This window comes from Rhopilema esculentum, unplaced genomic scaffold (assembly GCF_057945365.1).
Source record: "Rhopilema esculentum isolate cy_ngs unplaced genomic scaffold, ASM5794536v1 HiC_scaffold_36, whole genome shotgun sequence".
In the NCBI taxonomy this organism is placed as follows: Eukaryota; Metazoa; Cnidaria; class Scyphozoa; order Rhizostomeae; family Rhizostomatidae; genus Rhopilema; species Rhopilema esculentum.
In genome coordinates, this window is record NW_028300847.1 from 1592490 (window position 1) to 1603304 (window position 10815).

Consider the following 10815-nt stretch of genomic DNA (forward strand, 5'->3'; position numbering starts at 1 on the left):
AACGTGCATTTCTCGAGGTTTTAAAAAAGCGCTCTCTTCGATTAAGCGCCTCCCTGGAGCCTCAAAAACTAAATAAGCGTCCGGACGCTTATTCGAGGCATAACGGTATTGCAAATTAGACAACGATAATCGGCTTAACAGGCCAAGCGATTTTCAGACCTCAACTTAAAGCTTTGATAAAGAAATTATGGAAACCTTCGTTTACATGGGATTTCTTAAATTTTTCAAGATTTCTGTTAGTTTCAATTTTGGTATCATTGTGTGCCTTGAAAGTTCAGCTACTTGAATGTGAAATAATCGAAAAAATTGATGTTTTCATCCAGAAGACGTTTACCGTAACCTTAACGAATATTTTGCTAAAAGTATCGTCGACTTGGAAAATGCTTTGGGGAATTGGAATTACATCCAAGCGTTCACAGCTTATGTAAGGAAGTATTTACAGTTTGCCATTATGTGACAAGCATGGCTCTGTACAATCAGCATTGTAAATTGCATGCTGGTACGAGAAACAGGTACGCCTAAGCATTAGCATATACACTCCTTATTTTATAAGAAACAGGTTATAAGAAACGGTAGGCTCAATTTTTCGAAAGTTAAGAAATAACCCTACCCAAATTGAAAAAGCTACTTCAATACTGAAACTTTTATAATTTGCAGTCTTAACTTTCCAAGTTGACACTCAAAACAGTCTTGACATTGAACATCACTATATATTGCAACACAACACTTGACATGCAGTTTGCATTCATTCTTATTAAATTGCACACTCAAGAAGTTTCAATTTGTTTGGACTTCAACTTGACATTGATGAAGTTCAATGAGCTTAACTGTTTACAGATCTCGACAGAGTTAGTCATTCTAGGAAAACTAAATTTCTTGATCACTTTGTTAGTTCATCTCTGAATGTGAGTGAACTATTTACTTTACCTTAGAAGTACGTTTAAAAAATTCGTCAGCTAAGAAATTTAAGAAACATGTAAGAAACTTTTGACAGCAAAATGGCAAAAAATTTAAGAAACTGCCTACCAGCACCGGACCTTGGTTTCTTGCGAAAAAATGAATGTATACGATTTCACGGACCAATTTAATCAATCTAACTTTACACACCTCTAAAGTGCTTAGTCTTGCTTGCCAATTAGACTAGGTCAGCAAAGCAAAGCAACTTTTCAAACAGTATAAAGAACCACATCTAGAAATGAAGCATCAGTGTATATACGTAATTTAGTTTATTATAAGCAAGTATACATATCTCTATCTTTACACACATTTTAAATAATAATACGGAAAAAACAAAACTTTGCATGTAGTTTGTCACACAGTAGTTTTCCTGAATGTATCACCAACTGGTTCCAATGTTTCCCTTTGCTTTATTTGGCACAGCAGTGGGCCCATTATCCACACAATTTTAAATTAGATACCCAAATAACAGATCCAAAATTAAGCCAACTTAGGCTTTGTCATGACCTGTAAAAGAAAATGAATGAAATTAACAGTAATCAGTCAATTTCAATTTCACTCCATCGTCTAGACATATAGTACTTTCGAGTATTTAATACGTTACGAAAACTTGTATGACCCCACATTACACCAAACAGCAAATCATATGGGCAATGCTAAACAGTAAAAAGATAAAAACATACCCTTAATCGCACGGCTGCGGTGACTTTTATGCTTTCCATTGTGACGTTCATTTCTATGTCCTTGGTAACCAATGGCTGTGTTGTGCTGCCTCGTAGCGTCTCTCCATTGCCGATTGAAATGCGATGCATCCTCTGCAGACAATAAGAAAGAAAGTTGAAGAAAGAATTAATAAAGTCAAAGATCCAAAAGTCAATTAAACATTTCAGAAAAACCGAAATCAAATCTTGAAACAGTCTTTTTACCAGATACCTCGATTGAATTGCGATAAATTACCACTAAGCCAAATTAATAAATAATGGTTTTAGATTTTTACATAGACCAACTTTTACCTCCTTACATTTCTTTTGCATTGTCAAAATCGCACTCATTTTCAACCTTTTTATCACCCTACATTTCTGTTAGATCGGTGACACAAAATCTTATGAGAGCTCAAGTCTGCATATTTATCAAATCTCTCAATAACAATTGAATGATATCAATCTCAAGAAATGCTTACAAATCTTAGAAAACTAAGGCCTCCCTATGGCGAAATCTACAACAGCTGTGTTAATACCAGTTTTAGGGAAGCACTCATTGTCTGATATTTAAATCTTCTTACGGTTTTCAAGGCAGCAATGAAAATTTGAAAAAAATTGTTCGGTACAGAACTTGAAAATTTCTTTGAAAAAGCAAACATTTTACAGCATACTGAAAGCTTTTCCGTCTGACACTAGGGATGGAAAATTTATACCCAGTTGTGAAACGAAAGCACATGAATACTATTTTTCGAATAGTATATTTGTCGAATCAGCTAAAAATGTTTGATGCAGTGAAATTGAGGAATGTGTTGTTTTAGCATATTTCCAAACCTTATCGACAAAGCAACAAAGATATATCAATTGATAAAAGTAAACAACAAACATTAAAGCAATCCAAAGAAAAACAAATCGTTAAACAAAAAATTATACAAATTCAAAGCCCCGGTCAGACGAACTGGACATTTCACTGAGCAACGCACAAAATGCCCGCTTAGCGGAAAGTTAAGTTTGTTCGACCACTTGCTCAGCTCTGCTCAGCCCTTCTCAGTTCTCAGTCCTGCTCAGTTCTCAGTCCTGCTCAGCGATGTTTCATGGTGATCAAAAATGTTAAGAGGTTTATTTTGTTCGAGGTGTTGTTGAACGATGCTCCGTTCGTTTGACCACCCAAATCAACTTTGCTCAACTTACGCATGCCTAACTGGCCCAGTGCATTCAAGTTTCGCGCCAAGAATACTTTAAGATTTTTTTGACATTGCGCTCACTAAAACCATTTAATTGCATCATGAAGCTTGCTATTTAGACAACAATAAAGAAGCCTTTTGATTTGAAATGTTTTAGCTTGAAATTTCTTATTACAGAGACACTCGCATTAATGATTGTTCGTTCAAAGAGATCATCCATCATAAAGTGACTATCTTTTTCTTATTTCAAATGAATTTTACTGTAAGCTAGCAAAATAATCAAGAAACTTCTCAATAAATAGAAATTGAAAATCTTATAATCGTAGTAAAAACACCTTTTCCCAAGCTACTAACCTTCATCCATATTCACAAAATTCCGCACCTCTTCCTCTTCGCCCGTCCTCCTGTTTCTTGACCGTTGGTACTCGTGTCCTCTATCACCTATCATCAGATCAGAATGAGAAATACATTTCAAATTCAAAATAACATTTAGCTAGCAAAAGCTTAGCTAGAAGTATTTCAAAATCAGAGAGCCTAGACAGGAGTCCTCGCTGTGGGTGTGAAGTGAGCATACTATAGATGTGGAAAGGTTATTTTATTTTTTCTTGCAGTAGAAAGGGTTTTGCAGTTGCCACAACATGCTCACTCTTGGCTGAAAAAATTTCTTTATCTAAATGAAAACTAAAAGGGAAATAAAAGTTTTAAAAAGTTTAAAGAACTTACCAATATGCTGCCCAAGGGCCATTTTTTCTACACCAGACTGAGAATCTCGAACTGACTTTTGTGTTTCCCTAACCTTAGAAATTAAAAAAAACAGTAAAGTTTAGTCGAAAGCATGAAATACTTCACCATAAACGGACAAACGAATGCTATACCAGTCATCCAACATTAAATTAATCACGGGTTAAGTTAGGCATCATGACCTATTGCTACATTACTTCTACCTTGAATGACAAACATTTTGTCATCTAGTCGACAGATTGCCAGGGGGAATTTAAATTAACCAAACATTGAATTGCATGGATAGTCTGTGTCATGAAAGCGGTGAATGATCTTGCTGTAATGCAACATCCAAAGACTTTTAATCGCCCCTAAACAACTCAGCCATTTAGTTTTTTGCCAGTTTGTTCTTGCTAAACAGTTGCATAATTGCATAATGCTTTACTTGGCTTTCATTTTAGCAAGAGGTAACACTTGCCATTATATTTACACTGGTTCAACTTCAGGAATTATCCATCGAAAGCACAAATCTTACTCACCCCTCCAGGGCCTCGACGTTCTGCTGAAGAAGCTTGGTAGTACTGGGGTTCACCCCTTCCATCATTACTATATGTCATCACAGATGAGGAAGAATATGAGTATGAGTTTGGATCACTTGCCATCATCTCCTGAAATGGTTATTATAATAATAATAATAGTTTAAGCTTCTAAACAACAACATAAAGAGATAACAGCGCACCCTATGCAACAAAAAGAAAATTTATCGCTTAAACAATGAACTTCAGAACTTCAAATTCTTAAAAAATGAACTTCAGAAAATAACAAAGAGGTTTTCATAGCCATTTATATATTATTCAATGATAAAAACAACAACAGAGTACTGCTTGACCTATTGAAAGATCAGTACTTAGGCAAATTAACGGGATATTTATTGTCTGGTCAGATACTCGAGGCAAAAAATCATATATTCCAAGAAACAAAAGTAAAAAATTTAAAATGTTACAATATTATTTCTTATGGTATTCAAGAAAAGTAATGACACAGGCTGGCAAAATTATTTGCATTTTTACCTGCAGTTTGTAACAGTGTAAGTTCATGTTAATCAAGGAAATGCTACTGCACTTATAGACTAGCATTTACCCAGGCAACCCTTTTGATAAATGCGAGTTTGGGTGCCCCTTGCTCAAGTGGCAATGGAATATCCAGGATGCGAAAAAATAATTAAAATATCTTTGTAATCACATAGATGGAACATAAATCAAGGTCTTAGCAAATCTGTTTCAACCTAAACAAAACCTTTGAAAGCCATACCATATTACTATGCATGTTCCTGAACATTGAATCCATCTGTGAGAACATATTCATTGGGTCCATCATGCCACCCATTAAGTGAGAGTGGGGCATTAAAGCTTGCGTCTGTCTCTGGGGATGTCTTTGGGGATGTCTTTGGTGCCCACCCTCTCTGCCTCTAAATTCATCTGGAACATTAAGGGCTCTGTGACCCATGCCAAATGGATCACCAAAATCCCTCATCATATTATTCATCATGCTTCTGTGATTGCTGCAAATGAAAGTTGATATCTCTCAATTTTATTCAGAACTCACACACATCTTGATTTTGTGAATATAGAATTTCAATCATTTTCTCGATGTTCACTAAATGCACGAGGGCAGTTAAGATATGGGTGTTTGATGATGTTCTATGATATCAGCTCTGCATGAAAAGGCAGTATTAGCTAGAAGTTTATCCACAGAGTTTTTAGAATATTGCTTTTGTTTTTTATACAGCACTGTGTTGTAATTCATATAGCACTCCAAAATACACATGAATAACTCAATGTGCATGATTTGCAATATGCCTATCTATATTTTCTTACACAGTTGAAACACTGTACATAACATAGTTGTAAACTTAAAATTTATATCTTAACCTTTCTGTAATGAACACAAGTAGCCATTTACAGAAAAGCACTGTTCTCGATAAAATAGATATTGCCCATGACATTTTCCAATTTCTTTTCATCCCAATGGGTTTTACAGAATTTATGGACAAACCCAAACTCCTTTAGATAAACCTCTGTGAATTTAGCTTGTCTCTAATTTTCAACCTTCTTAGAATCTGAGAACTTTACAAAAAAGATTTCAATAGCAAATATTGCTTTGTTAAAGTGTTTATGATGATGTAATTTTAATATTGAGTAACTTGCTTTTCTAAAGGCTTTACATTCATGTAAGAAAGTCTAGGGCCAGACTTTTGGCTTAAATAAACCCTTTACTGGACTCAACTCATATTGAACTCATATTCTTACAAGTTTTCATTTACTGGGAGGTAGTTGTGCTTCCAGCAGTTGCTTTGCTGCTTTCCCTTACCCTTTCAGGTTGAAGCAGAACATGTATGACAAATGACTGGTTTTCAACTGTTTGCAATCATGCATCTTTGGCTACATATGGAGAGTATTTTGTTTGTTCTGGTGTTTTCAGTGTATTTATATTTTCTTACGCACTCTACAAGTAACCTGTGGAAATACAATGGCAGAGCCATGTTTAACAATGGTTTTACCATGGTCATGGCCACTGAAATGACCATGGCATAACCACAGTACACCATGAATGTTAAATGAAACCTATTGCCCAAAACCATGGTCTTATCACTGAAAAAATTGAATATATTAATCATAACCTTGCAATTATGGTCTTTATTGACATAGAACTAAGATTTTTAATGGTGGGGCCAGGTCAAAATTTTGTTCTTACAACATTTGAACCATGTTCTCACCATAAATGAACCATGGTTGATAAAAACCATGGCATACCATGATTGGACCAGTTCCTTCTATTTCTTTTACATTTCAAATTCCAGTTCCTCATGTGTCTGAACCTTTTAGTCTTATTAATCAATTTGATCAATAATTCATATCAGCCTGGCAGTGGAATTTTGATTCAAAAAAATGGTTCAACAGCTGCCTGCTAACCATGAGATACCGAGATGCCATGGTATACCATGAGATACCATGGTATACCATGATATACCATGGTTCGACCATTTCCCTTTGGTCTTAATTAATTCCTTCAACAAGGGGATTCAAGCTAAATTAATTACAATAAATCAAGATGATGTGTATCATTTAAGGGTGCAGTTACAGAATACCTGACATTGCAAAATTATGATTCAACAATGGCCAAGTGACAAAGGTATAACATGGTTCAGCCATGGTCCAATGACCATGGTATACCATTGCTCAACCATTTCTTACATCAAAAACTTTGGACCGAAGGTTTTGGGAAAACAACTTTACACAACTTTACATAAATAACTAACAGTCGAACTGTTATTTTATGATAAATAATCTTGTGCAACTCAAAATATTTTATAGGGGTAGTTAGTTTAGCAGCTGATAGAATAAAACAATGTTCGTACGTACTTTTGAACCCCTTGCTAATTTCACTTTTAAACCTTTAACCAGTGATAATGTGCACTGCATGTTGTGTAATCATTCGTGTTTAAGACCATTTGCTTGGCTTTATTTCAAAAAATTCAATAAGAACAAATTTCCAACAAAATAACAAAAGAACGGAAGAATTTTTAATTTAATCTTCCTTTCAAGGTGGCTTTTAGGACGACAAAGTGAAACAGCTGTTGCTGATCCAAAAAAATTCAAACACGAACATTTTTTTCAAAAAAAATCTACCAGAAAAAAGGCCTAAATAAATCAAAAAATAAAGTGAATCGGCGAAGTAGCCTAGCTAGTGGGCTTTGGTGTTTACCGTCCAAATACGTATTTTTAACATATACATAAAGCTATGTTGTACTATAATACATACCTGAAGAAAGGGTCTTCGTCAAACATGCCGTGAAAATCTCTCCCAAACATAACTCACAAACTTTAAAAACCTGTTTCGAAAACTAATCAAACGGCAGAGTGAAATAATTTATGATCGTCAGTGGAGCACAGTCCAACAAGCCAGATATTTCTCGATAAAATCGACCTCTCTTTCAGACAAGCCTCTTTCGCATTAGAAAATAAAGCTCGAAAATTCTAAATTTTCCCTGTCTTCAGGGGTTCAATTTTGTCATATATCTAGGACAAAGAGAATATAAAAAAGGGTGTATGATTTGGGAATTGTAATATATATTCTAGTTTTTATCTATTTGGCCTTATTTCAACTTTAACTACTTATTTCAGGGAAAGGGTATGAATTTTCTTCGGTTTCAAAAAAAGAGGAATAAAATTGGAATCAAATATCATATTGAATATCAAATTGGAATCAAATATCAAATATAAGAGTCAGTTTGATTTCGATTTGATTTAATTTTGACTAAACAAGAAAGTTTGCAAAGCTCACTGACTTTCGAATAGTTTTTAGAAGATAATTTTTCAAATATTTTTTGAATAAGAATTTAGAAGAGGTAGCTCTTATTTTTACAGGTAGATTGTTCCTTAATTTAACCCCCATATATTCAGTTAATTTCAAGCCGTATTGTGAAGTATTTGTCATAGTCAGGAAGAGATCACAAAGTGTTGATTGCCTTGTGCCGTGACAATGAGTAGATGTATTAGGAAAAAATGAGTTATAGAAATACAATGCCTGCCAAAAGTACTTGGAACACCCAGCAATTTACGCTGCATTTGATATCTTTCATTCCTTTCATGAAAAAAAATTGCTACTTCCGCCCCTTCCCCCTAAAACAATGTTGATGATTTAGAGAAATATCATAAAAGAAGCGCAAAAGAAAGTGCTTCCTAAAATCCTAATCCGTTTGATAGTAAACCAACATTGTTCCGTGGGGGAGAGGGGGATGATTGGTTTTGACCTTGGAAATTGATGTCAGTGTTCCAAGACTTTTGGCAGGCATTGTACATTGGAGTTAGCTTATTGATTGATTCATAAACAAAAGATAATAGTTTCAGTTTAAAAAACACCTAAGATTCTAGATAATTTTAAGTTTTTAAAAATAGGAAGAGAATGAGCAAAGAATTCTTGTTGTGATATAGCTCTAGAAGCTCTTTTTTGTAATTTGAATAATGGCTCAATATGTGAATCAAACGTTTGTCCCCAAACAATAATACCATATTGTAAGAAGGACATAAACAAAGCATTATAAATTGGTATTTATGTAACTGTTGGAAGGAGGTTCCTAATCCTGAAAAGAATGCAACAGGTTCTTGCCAGTTTTTTTGAGAGTTAAGCAAGATTATATTTCTGATGAAGGTGTTCATCCAAGAGAAGCCCTAAGAATTTGATGAATTTACCTTGAAAATGTGGTTTTTACCGACTTTGATTATAATGTCTAGTGGTAATGAGGCTGAGGAAGAATGAAAAATTATAAAGTAAGTTTTACTTATATTCAAACAGAGTTTATTAGCATCAAGCCAAGATTTTGACATATTTTAGTTCTTTGTTAGCCTTTTTAGTGAGCTTTTCAAGTATTTCTGATTCAAAGTAGATATCTGTGTTTTTTATTTCCGCAATTAGAACATTAAGGCTAGGCAATAACTACTTCATATGGTGCCATTCATGAAGGGAAAAGACACAAGGTCGTCGAGTTACCTTTATAAATGGCACTTACAATATATTTAACTATGATGACACATGTGTCATCAGCAAAGAGGAAGAATTTTAAATGTTTTGAAACTCTTGGTAAATCGTTGATCTATAAAAGAAAGGTCAAGGGTCCTAGCACTGATCCCTGGGGAACACCATATGTAATCTTCAGTGGTCTGTCTGTCAAACAAACTGTGCTCTGTCTGTAAGATACGATTTGAACCGCCCAAATGCATTCCCTCTAATTTCATAGTGTTCGATTTTGGAAAGCAAAATGTTATGATTTACAGTATCAAAGGCCTTTTGCAAGTCAATAAATATACCACACCCATATCTTTTGTTGCCAACGCTACTTCTAATAGTTTCTGTCATACTAATTAATGCATGATCAATCGAATGATTTCCTTGAAAGCCAAAATGTAAAGGATATATGATTTTGCTATGAGTAACAAAAGAGTGGAGCCTTTTGTGCATTACTTATTCATACAATTTACTAAAAATTGGCAACAAGGAGATCGGCCTATAGTTTGACCTAACTCCAGGGTTCCCCTTATAAAAAAGAGGGGCTACTGTAGCCAACTTTAATTTCCGTGGGAAAATTCCGTTAAGAAAAGATTGATTAACGAGCTCATCCAGTGGACGGGAGGAGATGTGTTGTTTAAGAATTTTTATTAAATTTATTGGAACACTGTGAGGAGTCATCTTCAAGTTCTAGATGAGTGACTGGAGAGAGAGACAAAGAATTTGCAATTCTGCCATAAAGATGTTGAAGGGGAGACTTGGGTGCTTTTGAGATGTTTTTAGTTATATTTTCTGCGACATTAACAAAATATTCATTAAGTATATTCGACATTTGGGTAGGGTAGGGTCAGATATTGAGTTTCCGTATTCAACTTTAATTTGAGAAATATTTGACTTAACAGAACCTTTATGTGAAATTATTGACTTAATTCCATTACAAATCTTCTTCATATCCCTACAATTTGTTGCAAAGAAGTCTTGAAAGTAGTTAACTTTACTTTTCTTCGGTTCACTTGCTACGCGATTTGGAAATTTTTTATAAAATTTTACATTGTTCTCTGAGCTATGTTTTTTTTAAATTCCTTAGAAGTCGATCTTGAATTTTCATCATTTTTTGTAATCTGTTGTTGATCCCAGGTTTTTCCTAACCTTTTTTATTCTTTGTGGTGAATCCTAGACATTAGGTAATCACTAAAAGAACATTATTTCCTCAAGTATAATATTAGACATTACACACGCTGTCGTCAAACAGTGCTTTCTTTGTTTTGTATCCAACGCGACTAATTGCTTGTCTGACGCATTATAAATAACTTTGTTATGATTGTACGTTGTTTAACCTAGTTTTAGAAAATCACGTAATTTTTGTTGATGTTTTGACCTGGTTTCTATGACCAGGGTAATTAAAAAATTTGCTTAAATAGAGTGCAACTCTCAGTAAATTTCAGATAGGATTTGAGGTTGCCTCACATACGAATGTATTTTCTGTGAGCATAATCATCATAATCAGGACTATTTCTCGTGATATATTTAGTGTCACTGGGAGTTACTACGCAAAAACAGGGCTTAGTACGAGACTACAGGAAATTCCCCACACTAAAAGTGGCGACCCTGCCAGGACAAGCAATGGAAAAATACAAACAAGAACTCAAAACTGGAAAATTCATGCTGGAGGATTGCGAAGAGGTCTTCGA

The 10815-nt window shown here is 34.5% G+C and overlaps 1 protein-coding gene across 1 annotated transcript; it reads right to left on the reverse strand.

Annotated features, from left to right (window-relative positions):
• Window positions 1-1207: 1207 nt before the first annotated feature.
• LOC135688107 (myeloid leukemia factor 1) lies at window positions 1208-7542 on the reverse strand. Its single transcript, XM_065204816.2, has 7 exons — window positions 7382-7542; window positions 4871-5120; window positions 4099-4227; window positions 3563-3635; window positions 3194-3280; window positions 1641-1772; window positions 1208-1464 (listed from the first exon to the last, which is right to left on the reverse strand). The coding sequence occupies exons 1-7, from the start codon at window positions 7429-7431 to the stop codon at window positions 1448-1450; spliced, it is 738 nt and encodes a 245-aa protein (XP_065060888.2). The 5' UTR covers window positions 7432-7542; the 3' UTR covers window positions 1208-1447.
• Between the last annotated feature and the right edge of the window lie 3273 nt (window positions 7543-10815).